Source organism: Pelodiscus sinensis, chromosome 14 (assembly GCF_049634645.1).
Source record: "Pelodiscus sinensis isolate JC-2024 chromosome 14, ASM4963464v1, whole genome shotgun sequence".
Lineage (NCBI taxonomy): Eukaryota > Metazoa > Chordata > Testudines > Trionychidae > Pelodiscus > Pelodiscus sinensis.
The window spans coordinates 44,378,761-44,405,199 of NC_134724.1; the positions used below are offsets into that span (position 1 = coordinate 44,378,761).

At 41.6% G+C, this 26,439-nt stretch overlaps 1 protein-coding gene across 2 annotated transcripts in view; it reads right to left on the reverse strand.

Moving 5' to 3' along the window:
- ENTREP2 (endosomal transmembrane epsin interactor 2) overlaps positions 1-26,439 on the reverse strand; it is a 354,078-nt gene that overhangs the window by 129,360 nt on the left and 198,279 nt on the right. For both annotated transcript variants that reach the window (XM_075897722.1, XM_075897721.1), the window contains exon 3: positions 3,499-3,609. In XM_075897722.1, coding sequence (XP_075753837.1) covers positions 3,499-3,609 — 111 coding nt within the window. The remainder of the gene's footprint in view (positions 1-3,498; positions 3,610-26,439) is intronic.

The following is a 26,439-nucleotide window of genomic DNA, read 5'->3' on the forward strand; positions in this document are numbered from 1 at the left end:
AGGTGGGGGACCACACAGAGTCTCCTTCAGGGTGGGCCACACTTACAGGGAATGGTCCCCTTCCCCAAGGCACCGCCCTTTCTGCCTGAGGCCCTGCCCCTTCGGACAAAACTCGTGAACTGCCCCCCCTTCAAAAATTATTGCCCATCCCTGAGCTACATCCTGGTGGATAATTTGCTCACTTTCCTATGATCACCAGATCAAAAGGTCATTGTAAAGGGTGATGTGATCCTCACCAGCACCAAACTTTGCAAGTTATATAGTTAATGGGACTTAAAATATTGTATGTCAGTGACCTAAGTAATGAGGTAAACCAACATTTTATGGTCAATCTATGGAAGTATTGAAAGTTCTCAAGTCCTACTGAATTCCAAGGGAGTAAAGAGTGCACCCAATCCCTCACAGGAGGTGCAGAGCAAGTCATAAATGTATAATCAAGTTTCAGAAGTGACCAAAGCAATATAAATTAAAAATCTTCCTGTTATAAGTGGTATCTCCAATAACAGTCACACTGGCAAGAAGATACATCACCCATCAAGACAGGATATTATAAATCACTGATTCTCAACCTTTTTTTCCTTCTGAGGCCCCCACAACATGCTGTAAAAATTCCATCACCCATCTGTGCCACAACTGTTTCTCTGCATATATAGTAAATTAAAAAGCCAGGGATGTTGTTAGGGGATAGCCAACGGAGCAATTGTCCAGGGCCCCACAATAGTGGGGTTGTGAACAGCTAATTTGCTCAGGCTTTGTTTTTCAGTCTTTCTGCCCGGGGTTTCACTAAGTCTAATGCTGGCTCTCCTCTCTGGTTTATTTTGGCAGACCCCCGGAAATCTGCTTGTAGCCCCCAGGGGACCCTGAACTGCTGGTTTAGAACTGCTGTAATAAACGACATCTCTCTCTTTGAGATTGTATTTGCAATTAGAAAACACAAACTTAATTCTAAATTTATTATTGGCAATGTTCACTACCAACAATCCTACCCCATTTAAATAATAACAATGGTTTAAAACAAATTTGCTTTAATTAATTTTTAATGGTACATGTGATCTAATTGATCGTTTACTCTCTGTTTTGCTCCTTGAGGCTCTCAGAGCTCAACACTCAGCTATGCTTCACTTAATTTGGCTCCCTGAATTATAATTCAGAATGCTACTCATGTACCCTAATTTACAAGGTATCCTTCTAAAAAGCATAAACAATGTTGTTTCAAAATGAGTCTCTATGGCTGGGATATCAAATTCCTGATATGTCCCAAGCAAAGTTAAATCAGAGAATCAAACATGCAAGGTATGGAGGATTGGGTCTAATGATGCTTAGCTGTTAATTATTTGTTTAAAATAAATGCAGTTTGCATATTTATCACAGTCCGTGTCCACGTTTTTATTCTTACTCGGAGTACAGAACATACATCTACAGTACATAAATCATGAGTCAGCCACATAACTGGATTAAAGCTACGTGGGGAGGACTGTGTTTTGTTTTGACAATACAAAGTACATACGTAACAAATGAGCTTGGAACTAGAGAGAAAGGGAAAGGAGAATGGCAAATGATACCAAAGTAATATCAAGAAAAATACACAATGTTCCCGTATTGTATTTGCCATTTTGTCCTCAAAGAGTTAAACTTTACACCAGAATACCTCAAAGACTTTACTCTGGTAGGAGCATGTATATATGACTTGGGAAGCTGCAGCACTAGTTTTGGTTCTAATGTAGACTCTCAGATCCCAAGGAAGGGTGCCAGGTAGGAGGTCTGCATTGGGGAGTGTGTCTTACTAAGTCCAGAGCTAGAAATAGTGCCTGGACTCAGCTGGCTTGGCAGCATAAGGGATCCAAAGATTGCCGGGTCCCAGTGAAGCTGGAAAGGCATATCAAGCGAGAACTTGCAGAGATGAGTTCTGGGTCTGCTTCTGTTCAATACCTTCATCAGTGATTTAGATAATGGTGTCGAGAGTACACGGATAAAGTTTGCAGATGATACTAAACTGGGAGGGTGCAAGTGCAAGTGCTAAATTCAAAATGATCTGGACAAACTGGAGAAACAGTATGAAGTAAATATGATGAAAATTCAATAAGGACAAGTGCAAAGTACTCCGCTTAGGAAGGAACAATCAGTTGCACACGTGCAAAACGGCAAATGACTTCCTAAGAAGGAATACTACCAACAGAGATCTGGGGATCATAGGGGATCACAAATTAAATATGAGTCAAGAGCAGGGCTGGGCAAGAGGTTGTCAGAGGGCTGGATCTGGCCTGCCTAGACCTTTCATCCAGCCTACGGCAGCTCCCGGCCCTGCCCCTAGTGCATTGCCTGAGAGACACCCGGGAGGTGCAAGTCCTTTCAACTCCTGCTATTTAAAGGGCTCGTGTCTTCCTTGCGGTTGCTAACACGTTGCCTAGCAGCTGCCAGAATGCATGAGCCCTTTCAATTGCAGGAGTTGAAAGGGCTTGTGCCTCCCTGGCGGTTCCCAGGCAATGCGTTAGCAGCACGCCGGGAGCTGGGAGCCCTTTCAACTGCTTCTATTTAAAGGGCTCGTGCCTTCTGGATGGCTGCTGAAGTTTGTGCCCTCGAAATAGCAAGAGCTATAAGGGCTCATAACTCTCAGCCCCGCCACTAATGTGTTGCCTGGGAACCACAGGGGAGGTGCGAGCGCTTTCAACTGCTGCTACTTAAGGTTTTGCCCCTTCCATCTGAGGCCCTGCCCCTTTTTCCTGAAGCTCCACCCCCGCCAGAGCAGCCTGCAACGACTCTGGAAATTTTTGAAGTGGGCACCCCCTTCAAAAATTATTGCCTACCCCTAGGGAAGAGTGTAACAATGCTGCAAAAAGTAAACATCATTCTGACACGTATTAACAGGAGTGTTGTAATGTACTTCTGGGATTATTTCTGTTACATATCTTAATACCTTATTAGTGTTGCCACAAATATTCTTACAGCTTTAGCTATACTTTTTCCTTGTTAGCATACACTAACCTACTATATACATGCATAACGTATCTTTGTTATACTAGACACACAAATACATGCCTTCATGATAAGTTCATGTTTTTATGATTCACTATGTTATTGTACTAGGTAATGTGTTTGCAATTGAAGCTTTTTATCAGACTGTAGTAGTAAAGTTGGTGACTAAAACATTATAGCACAAATAGGGAAACATAACTAACAGTTTGCCCAGGATGCTGAAATTTTGGCCCTGCTGAATTCAACAGGAGTTTTTACTTTAATGAGGCCAAGATTTCACCCATTGTGTACAGGTGTTGCCCTTCATAGACTTCTAATGTAATAACTTATGTAATAACTTGAGGTAACAATATCATATAAAGAATAGTGCACTTTTTCTGTAAAGTGTCTTTGAACAAAATAATAATGAGTTTAGATTTAAAGGCAGCATCAAATAACAGAAATGAAATTGATTATTTAATGATTTCCAAAAAGGAAAAATAAAAGCCTTTGCCCTTATTAAAAGATTTGTTCTTCATTACTCACCAACTGACAGCCTTCCAGGGAGCTTACCAGTTGAGCATTCTGACACGAGAGGATGGAACCAGCCAAGTTAAGCATTACACACACAGCAGACAATAGCATGAAAAAGGTTATCTGAAAAAGAAAAAAAAAACAACCCACACAGTCCATCGATTATTCACAGCAAGATGCAAAGGAGAAAAATTATTTTAGCTTTTAAAAGTGCTTCCATCTTGTCAACAATCATATTCAATGTATACATTTTAAAAGAAAAATATGAAACACTCCACACAATTTCAGTCTTACAAGGTCCTGGGCTTCACATCACAAATAAGGCAATGTTGACACTAGTCTTGACTGCCATTTGTTTTCCTTTAAACCCTGTAAGTTCTTCTACTTGATCTTCTATTAGTAGCTCACTGCAAAATTTCATTGCAACTCAAATGTTAAAAACGGAGACCCCGAAAATAAAACTGATAAACAAACAGCAATAATAGTGAAAAACAAATATGATCTTTAAAAATTATTTTAGCGTTAGTAATCTAAGTTGCTATTTGTAACATAGATAAGCTTATTTGTTAATATGTGATTTTATGTTCTATATTAATATATAACATTAGATATCATTCTACCGGTTATCCATTGTCCAGTCTTTAGATATGAGGTAACAGAGACAAAGATGTTTTAAGGCTAACAGTTTTCATATGTTAGACACCTAAATGTCTATCGGTCTATAGAAAAAAAATGAGTATCACAATTAAATGTTCAACTTGCATCAAGTTGCATGTGGTGATAAATGCAGACATAGAAAAGTAATTTCATAGGGATGCAATAACAGCATCTCTGACAGTGAATAGGATTGTGTCTAATTTTCTTTGGACATTAAAATTCACCCTACAAAATGAATCCCTGGAGGTTGTTCAAGTAAGTCTAAGCAATATGGTATACAATACTGGGGCCGTATTAAGCTATTAAGAAGGCGAATAAAGAGAAATCAGAATCATCTTGGCCCAGGCTGCGAGTTCTCTGTACAGCAGTTAAAAAGAAATAATAAAAGGTATGCTTAGTGTTTCACACTAGAGGCCTATGATGGCTTAATACTGAGTAATAGCTGTAATATTACACCTTTCACTTGAGTCAGTAACCTTTCCAACTGCTCAGCATGAGATACAATATTACTAGGACATATTGCAGAAGTTAATGAAACGCTCTTTTGATATTACTAGTTCCAAAAGCCTTAAAACCAATCAGGAGTTAGTGGGCAGTGCAACCAATTTATGGCTGCTCCCCCTTAGCTGGGTTTAAAGCAATAGATCAAGATGAGGCTCATTTTCTGTGTAGACAGAATGCTACTCTGGTACTGCCACCATGTTCCTTCCCCATTGTGTTCCGCTGGCCCAGGCTGGGCCTTCACACTCAAACAGATTTTTTGTTCCCCAAAATCCAGATGTTCTACCACCCCAGTACAGGCTTCAGAGCTCAGGCAATACACTTCTTTTGCAGTTGTCAATGAACACTCTCTCCTCAGACTCTCATATCTCTCACAGGTGTGGCGGGGCAGTACCAGACTAGCCCACATTAGCTCATTAAACCTGCTTTACCAAGTGTGGGGTTTGCATATCCTTCCAAAGGTTACCTACTCAAGTTACCACAGCTCCCAAACGATTTCACTAAAATTAATTAACGTCGACGTGAAGCCTAAATTTAACAATTATATTAGCATGTCTCAGTTTAAAATGTCACCCTGCACCAGCATTCTCCTCTTGTATTCAGAGGCATATCTCCCAACTTTGTGTCATCTGAAAAGTCTATCAGTACACACTCATTTTTTATGCCAAGATCAGCATTAAAAATGCTAAGTAAGATTGGTCCCAAGACTGATCCAAAGAACTCCACAAATAACCTCCCTAATGCCTGATACTTCACTTTTCAATACCATCCATTAGTCACACCTTTTAATTTCTTATCCATGTTTCAATTCTCATATTAACCTCTATCTTCTCCAAGCTAACCAATAATTTCCTATGTGAAATTATATTGAATCCATAGTGTTTGTGAACCACTTAAGTCTCTTTCAAAAAGTTTTGCAAGACTGTGTACACTGGATGCATGTATAAATTAGGGGAAAAAAATAAAAGCTTCATCTGAAATTGCATAGGAATGTATTGGGCAGGTCATGGAAACATAATGCATTGCTTAGCAATAATTTCACTGGACATGTCTACATGAGCAAATTATTTCAAAATAACTTATACTGAAAAAAGAACTCACAAAATAATAATTTTGAAACGGCGGGTCCACTCTACAAGGCAGCACTGAAACAGCTCAGTGTTATTTCAAACCAGCACACCCACAGCCTGCATCAGATTTAAAGCCCCCGGAAGCACTCTTGGGCGGACACAAGGAGGGCAGACAGTTCCTGTGGCTGCTTGTTGAGACACGTGCTTACAGGGCTCCTCTCTGCAGCTGCATCTCACACACCACTCTCCACTCCTACCCCCTCATGGGATGCCAAACTCACGCCACGTGCTGTGGTTGCCCTGGAGGGCTGGCTGCCAGTGGCTTGCTGGCTCATGTTTTGGGACCACTGGGTCGGATCCCCGGTGGCCACTGCTGGCTCTGGGCTGGCAGGCTTGGAGCTGGCACAGGCCCTGTGGCTAGGGTCTACCCCTTTAATGGCTCCGGGGCTGGGGGAGAGGAGAGTAAGTTTTCCTGGCTGTGCCCAGAGTGGCCACCAGGGCTCCCTGGGAAGGGCTGGAGGGCCCCTATTTCAAATTAAGTGTTTACACAGCACTTAATTCGAAATAGCTATTTCGAATTTTGCGTTACTCCTCGCAGAATGAGGTTTACCAAATTTGAATTAAGCGCTCCGCTATTTCGAATTAATTTTGAAATAGCGGTTTGCATGTATAGATGATATTAAAGTTAATTTGAAATAACAGCTGTTATTTTGAATTGACCTTGCAGTGTAGATATACCGTCAGAGTGTATATACAGTACTAGAAAGTTGTTCACTCACAAATATTAGTCAGGGTGGATACTATAGAACAATTACAAGTTTCAAGGAAGCTTTTTTAAAGTATTAAGTTGTTATACAGCCTGTTAAAATGTCATGGAAAAATATCTGCTACTGGATGCAAAAGTTCCATAATAAGCCCATTCTTGGTCTATCGGTACATTATGGTTGCTGTGAGGTTTCACACCAATAATATACATTTATAGCTCCAGCAAGGCTGCTGACAAAGAGAGGCATTACATACTTCTTTATGGCAAGTCATCTTTACTACTTCCCCTCAGAGCTCTCTTTCTTTGATACCATTAGTTTTTGGATTGTTAGCAGAAGATTTATTAACCATAAATATGTTGAAGACACAAACATAGGGATTAATCAGTTTTGCACTAAGATTGCTCAAATCTCAGAGGTTCATAAACTGAAAAATAAACCTAACTCACATTATGCATCTTTTGAGTCTGTATAATAACTTACCTATAACTAGAAAAGCAATGTCAAGAAGAAAAAAAAAGACAAATCAAATCTGTAGTAGCTCTTTAGAGCATTACTTTACATGTAAGTAGTAAAACCAGGGTCTGAAATGTGTGTCCTAATGGAGCAAAGCAGATGGATCATTCCAGGCTTCCAACAATCACTAAACAGTTGATCCAATATGTTGAAAATATGTGTAAAAGTCACAAACCCTGCACTATCTAACATGTTGGATTTAAAGAAAAAAAGTGTGTGCCCAGTTCTGACAGAGAGCCAGGAATTCGATCAGCATTTCTCAACTAAGAGGTACATATACCTCTGGGGTATGCAGAGGTCTTCCAGGGGACAGCAACTCATCTAGATAGCTGCCTAGTTTTACAACCTGCTCCTAAAAAGCATTAGTGAAGTTAGTACAAACTAAAATTTCACACGACTTGTTTATACTCCCGTATATACTATATACACTGAAATGTAAGTACAATATTTATATTTCAATCATCTATTTCATAATTATATGGTAAAAAAGAGAAAGTAAGCATGTTTTCAGCAATATTGTGCTGTGACACTTTCGCGTTTTTATGTTTCATTGTGTATGTAAGTAGTTTTTTTAAGTACAGGCAGTCCCCGGGTTACGTACAAGATAGGGACTGTAGGTTTGTTCTTAAGTTGAATTTGTATGTAAGTCGGAACTGGTACATATGGTAGGGGAAACCATAGCCAAACATTTCTCCAGAGCTCAGTTTTATTCTCCCACACCTCACTTCCCTCAGTCCTTTATTCTCAAGCTGAGGTGTCTGCTGAGAAAAGCCGCTCCACGTCTCCCTGGTCTGCTGGGGGGGGCGCTAGCTTCGCGTCTCCCTGGTCTGCTGGGGGGAAGCAGCTAGTGTGGGGTTGCCTCACCCCGTTTGTAAGTAGGGATCCGATGTAAGTCGGATCCATGTAACCCGGGGACTGCCTGTACATGTAATTTAGGGATATGCAAGTCAAAACAGACTCCTGAAAGGGAAACAGTAATCTAGAAAGGTTGAGAGCTTCTGAACTGGATGACCTCTCAAGATCTCTTTCAAAACAATGGTTCCATGATTCAGTGGAGCACTCTCCATGAAAATCATAGTTCAGTTCTAGGATCTTCTGAACAGAATACAGAAACTGATATGCTGGACTATGCTTGTAAGAGTGGTCTTGTATGTCCAAAGCCATTCTGGTCATAATTCTGAGTAATTTAAAGAGCCATTAATACTCTTCATTAAATCTTTGCAAGACATTCAGTTGAGTAATAATTATTATATATGGCCCATTCATGTCAAGAGATGGTGGTAAGCAGCGGCAGTGTCAATTTATGAGTTGTGCCTGGATCTGCAACTTCTTTTGTGGCTTATGCGTCCAACATTGGAGTTACACAGTTGATTAAAACAGCTACATGCCAGTCTACTTCCGTTTTCATGAGTCTGAGAATTTTTCCTTCTGAAGCGGAGTTCTTTTGCATGACTTGCACAGGTCCTATCGAAAAATGACGTGCCCTGTTGTAATAATTGTCACCAGGTGTTACAATCTGATGACGTAGATTCCCAAGAGCTTGGATTGATGTTAAAACTTTTCATAGTGTTTTTACATATATCCTTGAATCTTAAGTTTGCAGCAAATCTCTGAAAAGAGGCCCCTTACTATCCTCCACCTGGAGATGTGCTGGGTAGCATGTAGCTCTGCCAACAATTATTACTCCACTGGATTTTCTAGATTTTCTTCTTTATTAAAGCTATACTTTTCAAATTTTTGACTAGCTGACTTTTACCATTAAGCCAGTTGGCTTCTTGCAGTGTGATGCTCTTAGGTTCACAGAGGCCAATACCGATTCTGTCATTTTCTAACTTGAGAGCACTTACCTTCGCAGCCATTAGATACTTTTTAATTCTTAACTTTGTATTTATTATTTTTATGAGTTAGTTTACTGATGAAAGCTATTTTAATGATATACAAAGGCTGTTGTTTGGGAATTTCCTTCGTTATTTTTTAAAATGAAAAGAACTTTTATATATGTTCTGTTTAAACAATGAAGCACTTACACTGAAGACAAAAATGTGTATATTTTGTTGCCCTTGTCATCCCTGTAAAGGTCCATATTTTACTATTCAGTTGACCACTATATTGAATGCAATTAAGCTGTATTCAAACAAAATGTAGTTTTTATTAAAATGAAACTTCAGCTTTACGGGAACTTCTAAATGACCTTTTAAAGTAGTGTAATAGAAAAATGAATAGGGGCTCACTGCTAATTTCCTGATTTCTAAAAAGACAAATTTTGAAAAGTCATAGCTCCAGCTTGTAAAGACTAGATAAACAATATACGTGAAAAGGAGCACCAGTAATTTTGTATTTTATTTTAATGTAACTCTGTGACACTAGCCAACCAAGTGCCAGGTTATGTCAGGGTCTCCATGGCTCACTTGAATACTGACAAACACGTAGCTGGAAATAAACAGGCAAACCCATCTGTTAATATTGTTAAAATAGTATTAGAGTTATGAAAAATATATTTAGACTTTAGCACATGCTGCAACGTACAAGCATTCAATAATTTCACTTATAAAGACCAATATCTCATATTGTTAGATAAGATTGAGCATTTGCATTGTAAGCCACTGTGAAATGTAGGCCTCCAACAGAAGGTATAAGATTGTGGGCCACAAGAAAGGCCCCCAATATCAGATGAAATATTGTGTAACATCAAAGAGGATGAAATAATTTGTTGATTGATCACTGTTCTTCATCCGATGAAGAAGAGACATTCAAGTGAACTCCCTCCATCAGCTGAGTGTGAAGTTTGAAGCAAAAAGCGGGAAGGGACAAAACCCCTAATAAGGAGAAACTGAAGTTTGGACTCTTGACCATTTTCCCTGTAATCTTGGTACTTCTGTGGCCGCTCTGGAGAGATTCAAATACTGCACAGCTGATTGCTCACAGCTAGGATTTTTGTTTCTACTAGTGGTGCACATTTGTACATGCCTCAGTGCACATAAAATTTTTATTTTGCACATGGATGGAAAAGATTAGAGGGAATGTTGCTCTTGACTCTTTTCTAGGCATAGCCAAGAGATCCCCAGTGTTCAGTCTTGGTTAGTCCTGAAACAAATATAGAGCTTTCTTATTACGGAAGCTTCTACTGCTTTCTGAAACTTAAGATTGGAACTCATTTGTGTATATGTGTATTTATGTGCTTTAATCTTGTAAATAACTCATTTCCTTTCTAATATATCTTTAGATAGTTTATTACAGAATTGCCTGCAAGCATCATCTTTAGTGTGAAATCCAAGGAACAACTGGCTTGCAGTCATTGACTGGTCTTTTGGGAGTATGAGTAATCTGATTTTTACTGTGATTCATGATGGAAGGGAATCATCTATCACAAAGGTAAGCTTGCTTAGGTGACAAGATAGATCGAAGTACCCAAAGAGGCTCATCTATAGGACTCCATGTGCCTGAGGAGTTTATACTTAATACTTGGTTGGTGAAATCTAAGTATAGAACTCTCAGTCAATTTGGGGCATTTGCTCTGCTTCTTAACCGTTTGCTTTGAGGGTGGTAATCATGCTCCTGAGTTGCCTTAGGGGTGTTTGACATTCACCTTTTGCAAAAAGGAACAATTACCCTTTCAAAAGAAACAATGATACTTATTATAGTACAAACCCACCAAGCAGAACAAGCATTTATCAAAGCCCAGTCTGCTTTCATTAAAAGGACCTCCCTAGAACCCTCTCCGTAATAACAGGGTGATCATCGGAGGTAAAATAATTACCAAAGAAAACTGTTGCCATGACAATAAGAGCAACAGTGACTCTCCCCCAAGTACAGGAATGAATTGGAGGGACTGAGTGGTGAGTGGCTGGTAGTCCCTAATGTCACCACCTAGCCAGCAGCATCCAAACACAAAACACACATAGGAGATAATTTCACACACAGGTATTAATTATGCAGGTATTAATTAGTGGCTGAAATTTGGTTGAATGCCCCCATGGCATTTTCACAGAAAGGGTTAAAACAAGTGAGATACTGAAGTAAGAACCCTGTAAAAGAGAAAATTCTGATTCAACCATAATTGCAAGGCCATATTAAAGTCTAGATTTTATAAGTATATTTTATTCTACCAAAACAAAGAGTGAAGGGGAAAAACAGGTGTATCGGTAATTTTCTTCATAGATCAAAAACATTTTTAAAAAATTACAGGAATATTCAAAGAGAAACAAATAACTACATTAGCACTTTAATTACAGTCTGTTGTATCAGGTAGCTGTTTAAGATCCTAATTTACCAGAAAAGCTTCATTAAATTCCTACGTCTTGTATATGTCAAAAAGGAGTATTTCTCTGGGATGAAAGTTGGTTGCAAAGTCTTTCAATTTATTTCTAACACGTGATAAATGATGTGAAAGAGAAAACATTATTTTAAGGAACTGGAGCAAATACTTTATTTCAAAGCCTTTGTCACAAAACCAAAGATGAAGCTGTAAGAGGCACATAATGTACATGCACATTACAGATAATTAATTATCTTTTCAGATCTGCAGAATCTGGACATAAGTGGATTGTGTATTTGGCACATGTGAACTAAAGTAACCTTTTAAAAACCGTAACCTAATTCAGTATCAGGAGAGTTTCACTAAAATGAAAGGCCACAAAAAAAGCATCCTGGAAAAATGTATACTTCATTTTCATCCTATTTATATGGAGGAACCATCTTTACTCCCTCCTTTTCTTGTGACTCGTGGAATGAGGTGTAACAGTTAATTCGAACTAAGGACTTAGTTCAAAATAATGTTTAACTGCCACGTGTAGCCGCGGGCAGTTAGTTCGGACTAGGGGGATTTAAAAATGGCACCCAGATGGGAAGATGCAAATAAAGCCCGGGATATTTAAATCCCGGGCTTCATTTGCGATTTCAAATGCCTACATTAGCCTCCCTAATTCGAACTAGGGAGCTAGTGTAGACATACCCTAATAGTGTATCAGCTGTTCTATCGTCTTGCAAATGTAGACGGTTTCCTTCAGTAATTTTTCAGTGCTCTATCCAAACTAATTTAGAATGCCCAAAACAATTATTTCCATTATATAAAGACATTTACTTATTAAAAGACATTTACTGAAAAATCAGGTCCCCAAACTGTACATGATTCAGTGTTGACTTTGGCTGGTGTCTGGGTCTAACACACATCTGAGGCAAGATGTAAAATTTTTCAATCAATGACTGTATACTAAAGGAAAAAGTCAAAATCTGATATACAGTAAGATTTTCCTTTACTCTCTCATGATTAGAAAAAGTTACCTGCTCTTCTGCATTTTCCTTGGCATCTCTATTCACCGAGGCAGTTACCTTAGAATGGGAACCACTGTGTCTCTGGAAAGCTAGGATTGTAAAATCTGGTGCTGTCTCTTTGAATCATCAAGCAAAAGGCATAACCCTTTCTTAAGGAAAACAACTGGAGGGTGGTGCTGGGACAATTTGTATGGGGGAGGGGGAAGGTGCTAAGGGTGAGGGTGCTAAGAGCTACTGGACCAAACTGTGAACCCTGTATATAATGGATCACATTAAGTCAGGAAATGCTATTTATGCTAATTTTATGCATTTCTAGTGAATGCCTTCATTTCATTACAGCTGCTCATGAAAAAGGGAAACCAGACACCACCTACTCCCTCAGGTCGTGTCTACACTAGTAAATTATTTTGAAAGTAAAATTGACTTAACTCCCAATTTAACAAAATCAAAATATCATCTCCCCACTATGGGGAAGCATAAAAATTAGTCAGAATTATTTCGAAATAGCGCCTTTACACTGATTGAAGCCTGCCCCGGACTTAGGGCCCCTGGAAGCCCTCTGGGAGGGCACTAGGAGGGCGGACATTTCCAGTGGCTGCTTGGCCAGACAAGCTGCACATGTGCGTTCAAGGACTCCTCTCTACAGCCATGTCTCACACGCCACTCGTCCACTGCCTCCCCCCTTTGTGGGACACAAAACAGACGCAGTGATAACCTGCAGGACGATCCCCAGTGTGGACACTCTTGCTGCTGCGCATGTCCCTCAATGCTTGGGACACTGTGGAATGCCACTTCTGGTGGTGGGAGATGAATACGGAGTAGTGAGACCGTATTGTCCTGCAGCAATGGGACGACCAGCACCTCCTCAAGGTCTGCATGTGGCTTGCCCCTGCACTCATGTGACAGGACACCCGACTGTGACTCGCCATCCCCCTGCAGAAGTGCGTCACCATCACCTTCTGGAAGCTCACCATGCCAGACAGCTACAGCTCTCTCAGGAACCATTTTGATGTGGGGAAATCCAGAGCCAGGGCCATAAACCACATGCTGTTATGGAGGGTTGTCACTCTGGGCAACATGGACAGCATTGTGGATGGGCTTTCCCAACTGCATAGTCGGCATACACATTCCCATTCTGGCCCCAACCACCAACGGCTCAGTCTACACCACCAGGAAGGGGTACTTCTCCATGGTGCTACAGGCCCTTGTAGATCACAAGGGATGCTTCACTGACATCAATGTGGGCTGGTCAGGGAAGGAACCCCCATTTATTATGGGGATATACAACAGGGGAGAGACTCGGTAAAGAATTTGGAAAGGAGAAGAGGCCTAGGTCTGGAACTTGAACTGGTGCTTGTCTCCTGGTGGTCAGGAAGCTTCAGCTGCCTGAAAGGTCCCACTGCCCCATGTTCTGGGGTCCCGGCGGCCTCTGTGGGGGCTAAGAGGGGAAGCGATGGGGGATAGGTAGGGGGGTGGCTGGTGGCCCACTCCATGCATGATGCCATGTGCTCCATCAGTGAGATGATGCAGGAGTACATGGTATTGTACTGGCTCACCAGCTGGTCCCATGTAGCCTTCCATTGTTCCCGGTCAGCCAGGGTACTCCTCTTCGTCGGGTCGACACTCCTCCTGGTTGGCGGCCCACTCCTGGTACTCCTCCTCGAGCCCCTGGACAAGGGACTGCAGACATGCCATCTACTTCCGCAGAAGGTCTTTGAAGGTTCTTTTGCTCCTGCAAATCCTATGGAGTCAGGTAGATGGTGCGGGAGGTGCCAAGGTCACAGCTGGTCTGAAGGTCTCAGTTCAGATGACTGCGATATGCTTCGAGCAAGGCCATATATTGCCTAGACAGAGGGTACTTTCCTGCAGGGGCACAGACATCCCAAGGGAGCATCACTACACCCATGTCCCAGGACAAGAAGGCATCGGAAGGAGCTGGCCAGATCAGAAGCCTGTGGGCAGGAGGACAGGATGGTGCGGCTTGGCTTCCTTCTGCATCTTACACATGCCAGGTCCAGCACTGACGGTGCCCTGCAAAGAGAGAATTTCTGTCCCTGCTCATTGGAGGATGGGGATGGGGGTTAGGAGAGGTGTGTGTGAGTGGCAGACGCCACTTGCTGGAAAGAATGGTACTGGGGTCTCCTCTTCTTTCTCCCACTGCCAGGTCCCCATGCATGGGATCAGTCTCCACCACATTGCTGTGCTTGATCAGAGCAGGGACAACAATGGGAGGGGAGATGTCCAGCCCCTCTGAACTGCTTGTAGTAGCAGCAACTATGCAGTGCCACCCTGGGGCATCCACTCTGCTCCCTAGCTTGCGGTAGGCCTGCTCTTTAATCTTCATGTGGACCTGGTCCAGGGTCTGGGCGTGGCCTTTGTTGGCCAGACTGGCGGCCATCCATCCATACATCTCTGCATTAATTTTTCTGGTGTGGAGATCCTGGAGGTTGGTCTCCTCCCTAGCTCTCAATGAGACCCAGGATCTCCACACCAGTCAAAGCCAGAACTCTTCTGCATCCCTGGCAAGTGGCAGCCTAGGGAGTGACAGGAGTGCTGGCAGCTGTGGGAGGCTCTGAGGGAGCACTGGGGTCTGTCATGGCTCCCTCGCTGGCTGCTGTTTTGCACATGACTCTCACTGTTCTCCAACGTGCGAGAATCCATTCTCCTGCTGCTGGGTGTTTTAAGCTCTGCAGGAGAAGGGGAGTAGTGGAGATGCCCGGTGTGGCCAGAATGGTCAGAACTGCAGATGTGAGAGGCCTCCAGAGGCCAATTATTTCAAATTAGCAGTAGTGGCGTATCCACACAAGTGCTAGTTCAAAATAACGATTTTGAAATTAGCATTATCCCCTGAGGAAAACGGGAATACAGATTTTTAAATAACCAGCCCATTATTTCAAAATAATGGGCTTGATAGTGTGGACGCTCTGCTTATTAATTCAACCTAAAGGGGGTTATTTTGAAATAACTCCCTAGTGTAAACCAGGGTTTAGAGCCTTCTTCATTTTAATCTGCAAACAAAAACACAAAATGACTAAACAATGACCTGGCTTCAGCAACACTATCACAACTCAATACTTAACAGAGATATGCCTGAGTTTTAATTGAGGTCCAAATCTCAACAGTCACAAAATAAAGCAGTATCTGGATCCATGATTTTGGTTCCCACTATTGGAGAGTCAATGGTTTGGTCCTTAGACCTGGATATAAACTTCCCAAAATTTCAGGATGTTCAGATCTAAATTTACTCAATACCTGTATTTCATACTCCTTTACCATAACTGTTCCATTAACTATATAGAATTTATAGTTCTAGATTAACTGTGTGTATCTAGCTGATTTATTACTGGTAGTATCTACTTTCCAGTTCATGTGCCTTGTCATTACTTTTTTCTATAAGATTTACTGCTTGTGTAACTTGCATCTACTTTCTACTTGTAACATCGAATGTATTTAGTTTTATTTACTAATGAAGGGTCTGGACCTCATCTTTGCCTTTTCAAATGTAAATCAGAGGCCATCATTACTTCTTTAATAAAACATGCTACATAACAACAGTAAGAAATGTGTTCAGAATACTAACTATTGCATTGGACTTTGGTTTTGGTACCCTTGTTACCCCCAGTGAGCAGGACAGCATGATTCTGGGTGCACTACTGTAAGGGAAAATATCAAGTATGATGTGTACAAGTATGTCTGTGGTGAATTGCAAAGTGGGAATTTCAATGTTGCTATCAATCACAGGCGTGTAGTGTTGTAGCCAGACAGGAACCCCCTTGTAACATCCATTTTTGCTTGCCTGGAGCATACAGGGCACACAGAGCAGAAGGCCCAGGCTGTGTGACCATGAATGGCTATAAACAGAGATATGCCAATTGCTGACCAAGAGGCTGCCAAGGAGTGCCCTTGACTTAACTCATATTGATACGAACACACATCCATCCGCGGGGGGAGGAATCTCTCGCCCAGTAAAAAAATGTCTAGTGCTCACAATTTAGTTATCTCTCTTGCAAGTGTAAATTAACTTGAAACTTGCTTGTAAGAACTGGCGCCACAAAACGGACCAGTAGAATTCGGCATCTTAGATAAGAAAGAGAATACGGGCCCCCAGGGGTATAAAGATAGGTCCAGCAGCGCATTCTCTTTGAGTGTCAATCTACCATCTATCTGCTGGTCGGGTTAGGTGTTTGATCTCCCGAGGTTCCAAGGGGACGCCCACCTCGTATTCGTCTTTCCTAGGAATTGAGAGACCGGCCCTGGCCTGACACGCTGGAGTCGAGAGGCACAGAAAGGGGTAAAAATTGTACCTGGATGTGGTCCTTTGTTTAAGTATATATATACATAGACTTAGAGCTCTTTAAAGATTAAGCTGTCACTTGGTACCATTATTTCTATTTTCTATCTTTATTTTCTTTGTAACCATTTTTAAAATCTGTATTTGTTAGCATTTAAGAAATAGAGCAATAGCCATTGTAACCATATGCTTTTATAAGTCTTTTAATAAACCTGTAACTGTTTAAGCTTTAACCTGACTCCTTCAGTTGCTGTAACAGAACCAAGCACAATTTAAAAGAACTTCAGCCGGTCATAAAGGGACAGACATAAGGAGAGCTTGGGCGTTTGGATCTGTGTCACTCCCAGGTGACAAGATCCGTTGGGGCACCTTTCCAGCCTTTCCCAGGCTGCCCGCTGCGAAGGAACCCCTGTGTTCTAGCAGTTAAAATCTAAGGTGTAATAAGCTCTTTCTATATAACGGGGCGTCTGTTGGCCTGCTGGCCACCCTCTGCGATGGGACCCTGGTCCTAGCAGTAAAGACACGGACGTTAAACCTTTTCTCGGAAGCATACACACACACACTGCCCTGACCGTCGGCTGACAGAATTGGCGTAGTCGGCAGGATTGTGCTATTGGTTCAAATACAGCAGCATGAAGCCAGTCACGATTGACATAGATTTTAGCTGTATAGAAAAGGAGTTTGCCCGAGAGGGATGGGGCAACCCTAAGTGGGATAAAGAGATGTTAAGGAAAGGCGCTTGCATCTGGCTGTTAAAGGGTGTGTGGCAAGCAGCCTGCTCTAGCTACTGGAACTTAGAAACAGAGCTGATAAAGGTGCAGAGAGAGAGATACAAACTCTGGGAGCAATGCCAGAACCTGGATACCCAGGTGCGAACCCTAAATAAGGACATGGAGCACCTTTAGGAACGGCTCCTCCTGAGGCTAGAGAGGGGAAGGAGAAAGTAATTAATGGAAAAAAATGAGCTTTTGGAGCTGGCTTTAAAACTTTGCTAGTTCAAACCCCCTCTCTCCCGCCTTCCACTATAACCAAGATAAAACAGTACAGCATTCCAGCCGAAGCTATGGCTCCGGTCTGTGAACTAATTAAAGATCTGAAAAAACGGGGAATCTTAATTTGTACCTACTCCCCGTATAATTTGCTCAGGAAGCATGCTTGATGGGAATGAGCCCCCCCTCTCATGAGGAAGCTCTGAGAGACAGCTGATAACGAGATACGCACTTATCAGTCTATAGGTTCGATTTACCGTAATGGGTCCCATTTCATTTGTACCTTACTGTGGGAAACACAGAGATGTCCTATGCCTTATGGCAAGAAGGAGAAACTGTACCCCGCCGCCCCATACAGTTTGGCTTGAAGTTATGGCAGAGGTCATAGTTAAATTACACGCTTTATGAAAAGTGCTTCTGGCAGCCTACACAGCACTAAGAGAAACAAAGGAGCTAACCCAAGCTCAAGCCATAACACTTCACACTCCTCTCCCAATCATTAAGCCCATATTGGAAGGAAAGGAGTTGCCACCGGGAATAGCCCAAAGGAAAATTAAGGATTCTACTGAAACTTAATTAGTTAACTGCATAAAAGAATGAGCTCTATATATTGTAACTTTATTTTGTGGGTTTCAAATGAACTAGTTTTATTTTGTTTTAGATTATGTCCTCTTGCTTAAAATTGCAAACAGACAAAGCACAAATTAGTTAGTGCTTGCGTTAGGCATTCAACTTTTAAGGTTAAATTTGCTCTCTAAGAAAACCAAGTTATTGTTTTAAGAATCCAAACTCTGAAACTTCACTGTGTCTATGTTCAAGGCTGAGTTGATAACACTTTTAGCTTGCTCTCAGATCCAAGGTTGTAAGTGGGTGCAGACTGCCTGTCTGTTTTGACGAGGTTTGAAACCAACTGTCCCTCATAAGTAAGCCTGGAACATTGTACATATGGTTCTTTTCAGGAAAATAAAAGCTTTTTGCTTGCAGGAACAGTAACTGGCCAACCAACACCTTGTGCTAAGGAGAAGCATTATAGCTTCACACATTAAGCCTGATCTGTGGTACAAGAGAGAAACTAAGGCATGCCACCGTTGGGGAGGGCTAGCAACTCTAGAGGTAATTCAAGGGAGTGGAAGGTCACGAGTACCGATGAAGCGCCCTTGTTCTTGTAAAGTTATAGCTCACTCGCCCATAAAAGTGGTAAGGAACTAGCTGTAACCGATTCCCCTAGCAGATCTTAGGCAGTATTTTAAGTTATAATAGGCCACCCCGATGGGGGTAGAGATGTTTTCTTGTCTTTCAGATCATCAGAAAGCGCTGGTGCCAGCTAAAGAAAAACAACAAACAACAACGACAAAAAACCATGGTTCTGTGTCATGACACAATAAGTTTGTGTTCTGTCCAAGTTTGTCTTGTGTGTCTTAATTGTAATACGTATTGCAAATATTGTTGTGTGTAAGATAGTGTTTTAATGAAAGAATAATTTGAGTAAAGCAGAAGCATTAATTTAAACCATTAAAATTAATAATTGGGCCCAATCAATTGGCAACTTTAAAATTCAGTGAAAGGATAATAGTTTGGAAATTGTTTAGGCTAGGAGAATGTTAACAATGTCTCCACAGGTGAATAAAGAAGAAACTGGAAAGAAGCAAGGAGTGCATCACGTGAACAGAAAGACTGGGAGTGGGGTAACAGCCCTCTCCCCCACCAGATTAGTTTTGCTTTAATAGCTCTAGAGCGCCAGAGATAATAAGAAATCTATAAGAAACAACACAGGCAAGTGGGACATCAGCATATTTAAGTAAAGATGCCCACAACAATGAGGAAACTAGTAACCTCACCATTGCAATAACAGCTACTTGCCCTGCTACTTACTGGTGCCTGATGCCTTAAAAGGCCTCAAGAATTATAGAATTGCATGGGTTAACAATTAAATATCTGTGAACCATGCTTGGTCCTTTAAAAGAAACAGTGACTCTAGTCAACGTAACCTCCTTCAAGTCACATACATAGAACAAATACACAGTCCTCTGAGTTAAAGTTTGTATAGAATACAGGCTGGTAGATGCAGTAATATCCAGTGCCTGTAAAGGCCTACACACCAGCCAAGCCAACCAAGTGATCCTAGATAGTTTGAAGGATCTGTCCAGCTCTGTGTCCACTTCACTAGATCTAACCAGATATTTAGACCAGAGACTGATTAGATTGTTAATTAATGGAACTAAATTAAAGAATTAGAAGGCCAGTATTGAAGAATAAGATAGCTTTGACCACCCAGCCCTGATGGTGGTGAGTCCCCATCTCCCCCGTGCCTACCCATGGGAGTGGGGAAGTAAAGAATCCATGAGGACCCAAAGGCCCACAGATGGCAAATAAGAAAACAGATTAGATACTGTGGTGCAAAGATTTAACAATCGGCAGACCCCTACGGGCAGTCCGATCAGTAAGAGATTTCTTCCCTACAGGGAGAACCTCTCCTAGCCACACTGTGCCACTCAAAGATTCTAAATATGCACCTGAAGACACTGTAGTAATCAAACACCCCAGTTTAAGAATGCAAACCTACGTACTGCACTCCTACAAAGGAAAAAGAGTCTGGACCACTGCAGATGCTGGGCTAACACCAATAACCACTACTGAAGCTTGGATTGTATCCAAGACCGGCGAACTTTTTTGTTTTATTACAGGAAACTGAGGCAATAGCCCTGAACAGTGCTCCAGTGGGATGTATCCCTCCCAGCGCTGGTGTGGATCCAGAAAACCATCATGAACTTTTTGTATATATACCGCTTGCTGTTGCAGTGCTTGCAATCGCTGTTGTTATAGACTGAACTATAGAAAAAAAAACCTAAGCTGAAGCAAGACATGGTACTCCAACTCGCCATGGTCTTCTTCCTCATCCCAACTGCTACTGCTGTACCAAAACACCTTACTTAACTCCTCTACTGGACTGAGAATCGAGTTTGTCCCTCTCAGCCCAAAACAACTGATGGAACAAGAGTAACATCTTCCAATGGAGACCGGTATGGTTCGATAACAGCGACCACCGCAATCCTCAAAATAACTTTGGGGGGAGGCAAAGGAAGTGGCAATGGATGGTATGGGGTAAGACATGCTGTAACTAAGAATGTAAACATCTCATGGCTAAATTGGTTAGCCCAACAGCTGAGATTTTCCCTAACTCCTTTTTTTACACTCTGTTATAACCACTGCTCTAACCACTGTAATTTTTGTAATCATTTTCTGCATAGCTTTATGTATTGTGCAATGCCTAGTTAATGCAGCTACCTTTTTTGTGCACATTCGATATACAGCACTAGGAAAGGACCCTAGCTAATTCCTAGATCCTGAACCTTCTATTCCGGCCATCGGGCACTTCTAGATTCCCCCAAGGTGGGCAAGAGGTGCTGGTATCACCGCCATCTTGTATCCTGGGATGTGGTGTGTCGTATCAGGGGGTGGAATGTAGCCAGACAGGAACCCCCTTGTAACATTCATTTTTGCTTGCCTGGAGCATACAGGGCACACAGAGCAGAAGGCCCAGGCTGTGTGACCATGAATGGCTATAAACAGAGATATGCCAATTGCTGACCAAGAGGCTGCCAAGGAGTGCCCTTGACTTAACTCATATTGATACGAACACACATCCATCCGCGGGGGGAGGAATCTCTCGCCCAGTAAAAAAATGTCTAGTGCTCACAATTTAGTTATCTCTCTTGCAAGTGTAAATTAACTTGAAACTTGCTTGTAAGAACTGGCGCCACAAAACGGACCAGTAGAATTCGGCATCTTAGATAAGAAAGAGAATACGGGCCCCCAGGGGTATAAAGATAGGTCCAGCAGCGCATTCTCTTTGAGTGTCAATCTACCATCTATCTGCTGGTCGGGTTAGGTGTTTGATCTCCCGAGGTTCCAAGGGGACGCCCACCTCGTATTCGTCTTTCCTAGGAATTGAGAGACCGGCCCTGGCCTGACACGCTGGAGTCGAGAGGCACAGAAAGGGGTAAAAATTGTACCTGGATGTGGTCCTTTGTTTAAGTATATATATACATAGACTTAGAGCTCTTTAAAGATTAAGCTGTCACTTGGTACCATTATTTCTATTTTCTATCTTTATTTTCTTTGTAACCATTTTTAAAATCTGTATTTGTTAGCATTTAAGAAATAGAGCAATAGCCATTGTAACCATATGCTTTTATAAGTCTTTTAATAAACCTGTAACTGTTTAAGCTTTAACCTGACTCCTTCAGTTGCTGTAACAGAACCAAGCACAATTTAAAAGAACTTCAGCCGGTCATAAAGGGACAGACATAAGGAGAGCTTGGGCGTTTGGATCTGTGTCACTCCCAGGTGACAAGATCCGTTGGGGCACCTTTCCAGCCTTTCCCAGGCTGCCCGCTGCGAAGGAACCCCTGTGTTCTAGCAGTTAAAATCTAAGGTGTAATAAGCTCTTTCTATATAACGGGGCGTCTGTTGGCCTGCTGGCCACCCTCTGCGATGGGACCCTGGTCCTAGCAGTAAAGACACGGACGTTAAACCTTTTCTCGGAAGCATACACACACACACTGCCCTGACCGTCGGCTGACAAGTGTATCTTCAAACACTGACCAGATAGACACTGAAATTTATGCAGACCCATAATTAAATGAAGGAAACCCCCACTAGTTTGTTACATTCCTTTAGCAGGAACAATAAAGGAAGCTGGAGAGCTGCCAGATCTCACACAGACCTGCTGCTCACTCTGCCCACAACACACTTCAGCTTTATTAAATGCAGCTGTTTACTCTGCTCCTCTATCTTGATTAACTTATAAAAAAGACATGAAGAGGAAAAAGATGATAGTGAAGCCTAAAAGGATTCTCAGAATTCTATTCATGTCTTTTTGAAAAGCATCACACCATATAACACACACTCCGAACTACACACATTTTTATCTAAAGTAATGTAAAACATTGTAAACCCCACAGTGATTCCTTTAGCAGCTACTAAGGACATGGCACCATGGAGCAATGAGTGGGAAGATTGAGGAAGACTGTCCAAGATTATTCAAGAAAGACTTTGACACCCTAGAAAGGGAAAACACATATAGCTACCCTGTAGGAAGGCTGAGTCACGAAGAAGATGCAGCTCATGGAATGAGAAAGGGGCTGCAGACCCAAAAAGAGAGACAGAAAGACATGGTGCAAGTGCAGAAGGAGGCATCGACCTCACAAGCTATACCCGAGAGTGCTATCCTAGTGGTTAATACAGCATCCTGTCACAAAGTCATAGATAATGTGGGCATGTTGCTGATACAAGGGGAGTTTGACTGGACGGACAACTGCACCCGACACAATGGGCAGGATGAGACACTCATGAAGAGGCTGACACGCAACAAAGAGGAACCAAATGAGACAGATCCTACAGGACCAGCAACAAGGGTGGGAGGTGGAGAAATGCTTCTAGAACTATGTGTTGAAGAATAACTATATTTGCTCAAGATGCTCTAGGAGGTAAGCAGAGGTCAGAGAAGCTGCAGCAAGAAAGAGGCACCAGGAACAGAAGGCCAGAAGCCTGAGCAAGGCAAGGTTACACCAGTGCGCAAAGGGGACACCTCAGGAGAGTGCACTGCTATTGGGAGGAGAAGAAGTCTAGCCCTAAGGGAAAGGAAGCAGGAAAGCCTCAAGGTGTCCAACCCATGAAGAAAACCGGAAGGCGGGGATGCTTGTTTCGCCTCTGGAGAACCAAGACACATGAGGAGATAGTGCTTTCACAGAAAAGGCCCAGGGAAGGGTACAGTCCTAATGGGGAACACGAAAAAACAGACAATCCTGGAGAAGGGCAACAAAGGGTCAAAAGGATGTGCCATTTGCCCAGAGCAGGTGCACTAAAATGGTGGAGAAGACTTAAGGAGCCAAAAATGTCAGAAATATGTTAGCTAAGTGCAGGACTTAATATCATTGCTAGGTAAATGGTAAAATACTGTATGTAGCAACATGGAATCTAATGACATTACAAAAATAACTATGTATTTAAGAAATCATTTAAGTATAGTTTATATTAATGGAGAGTTAATAATTACTGGCAGAGCTCAAACAAGGCCAAATCAAGAATACAAGAAACACCTCTCCAAAAATTATTATAAGCATCAACAACTTTTCAGTTACTTAAGCTAAAGACAGCGAGGGTTATTTAAAAGCTATTTTGAGAATAAAAAAATGATGCCATGTTATGTTACGCTATAGACTGGAGTGTTTGGACTTTCTGTTTCCTGATGAACTCCAATAAAACTGAAGGGATATCTCAGAAAAACAAACAATACAGTAAAAAGAAAAGTTAAACTCTAAGCTTGAAAAGTTATCTGGGATCTTCCCACCAGGAGAACAGAGCCAATGAGGCTGAGTCTAGACTGCAAGCCTCTTTTGAAAGAGAGCAACCAAGGCAATCTGGATGCTCTCTTTTGAAAAAGCACAGTTTGCATTACATAGCGCCTTTTTGGAAAGAGCACTTTCGAAAAAAGGTGTTCTTCTTCGTAAAACGAGGTTTTCTGCGGTCGAAAAAACTGCCACATCCTTTCGATTTACTTTCGAAAGAACTCAGCAGAAGTCTAGATGCAGGAGAAGTTTTTTTTAAAAAAGGCCACTTTTTTTTAAAAAAAACCCTGTAATGTAGACACACCACAGCAACACTGAACATGAACATTGAAATGAATACTGTGTAAGCACTTCAAAAGGGACTTATTGTTGAAGCAAGAATAAAGAAGACTTTTTCCTGTTGACAGAGAAACTTTGTGTTCCTGGAAAAAAGGGAATGATTTCTTGACTGTCCTGTACAGCCTTCATACCTTCAAGAGAGCTCTAAAGGGGAGGCTACCAGGAAAGGACCTATACCAGAGTTAACGTCTATGAAAGGGCAACGAGTAGTCCTGTTGATCTTAGAGAGAAAGGAATTTTATATATAAAACCATGATTTTTGTGGGAAAATCTCACTTCTGCAGCTCTTCTGAAGAAGTGGGATTTGCCCACGAAAGCTCACAATACTGTAATACATTTTTGTTAGTCTTTAAAGTTTCAGACTAACACGGTTACCCCTCTGAGTCTTCTATGAAAGGAATATTATTATCTTTTATTCTATTGAATGTGGGGGATGGAACTGAAACCTCTCTCTTGATCCTGATGAAGCAGAAGAAATGTTGAAAAATTTCCTAGATGACGCTTAGTGCCAATAATGATTTAGAGCTTTAGTCTTCCTTTCAGGACTTGTATAGGGTTAGTGGACTTAATTAAGGCCTTGTCTATATTTACCTGGAGATAAATGTTCTGGAGATCGATTTTCTCGGGTTTCATTTTGCGGGTCTAGTAAGGACCCAGAAAAATTGACCACTGATGGCTCCTCCATGGATTCCAGTACTCCACAGGGTTGTGAGGAGTGAGCGAAGTCAATGGGATATTTCTCTTCCTCCTGCAGTAGGGACATTGCTGTAGATCAAGCTAAGGTATGTCAATTTCAGCTGAGCTACTCATGTATCTGGAGTTGAATACCTTAGTTCAGCTTTCTCCCCCAGTGTAGACCTGGCTTCAGGTGGAGAAATTATATGTTTCTATTGAACATACTTAATTCAATTTCTCTTTTCATGGAACATGAACTTCTCTATATCACATTCACTTTAATGAACAGAACTAGCAACTCATCTCTTAGGTCACATCTTCAGTGCTAAGAAAAGGTGTGCTTTTACCTCAGGCTAACATACATATATAAGCTATTTCAAAGCAAACTCACACTGGAGACAAGGCCCTTTAGTTCTACCATGGAAGTGGTAGAGGTGTGTTCAACCAGAATCAGTTGAATTGTCCTGACCTCACTTAATTTAGCTGGTGATAAAATTAAAGCACGTTGGCTCCACTGTGTTTTACCTTGGGATCACTCACGAGTGTAAGTCACCCTTTTTTACCAGTGAAGACAACTCTCCAATCACAGTTTCCACCCTCACTCCAGCCTCAGATAACAGCAGTACAGATGGATCTTTATTGGTTCTGAATGCGTACGATCAGTTTGAGTTTTATTATACAAAGGATTTAATCTATTCTTCCTCGGTAGCTCACATTTCTGTTACTATTGCTGTGCTGATAATAAAATGAAGTGATACAGTTTCACAGACAGGAGGTAATCAGATTAAAGCAGCATACACACTTTTAACACATTTGTGCTGCTTTAGTATTGTATCAAATAAATTCCAAGAACATTTGAAGGAAGTGTCTGAGTGTTATAGAGTAGGCTTAATCCAGCCTCCCCAAAAGAGTGCAGTTTAATTTTGGGCACCATTGATTAGGGAATTACAAAAAACATTCATTTAAGTTTCTATATTACTAACATAGCTGCCTTGGGAATAGCTAAGAATGGAAAGAGAATCCTTCAACAACTGCATTCTTTCACATTCGCTTGACTTTCCTTCATAATCCACTTTTTTCTGAAAGGATAAAGTTAAAGTTTCTACGTGTCTATTTTATAAGTTGTGTTTTTTTAAAACTGTTTTATAATCTATTTTATGTAATATTTCTATTGTAACATGGAATAGGAAGATACTGTTTAAAGGGATAAGCCTTACTTTAGTCATATAGCACAAATATGCTCAAATATGCTCAATGTAATTCAATCTGTGGCAACATGTGGCCAGCTTGGCAAGTCCTGTGCCATACTGCAGGAGCCAATGGAGCCATGGCAGACCCTAGTGCTCTCTCTGAGGCCCCCCACAACTGCCAGTACTCCTGTAGCACCTATCCTGCATACTGAACACACTTTATCTTCCTTATTATGTCCACATATACAAACATAGAAATGGAAATTCATTCCCTCATTCTCCCACAGCTGCCAGCACTCTGCAGCACCCTCGGCTGCCACTGGACAAGGGCACAGGATAG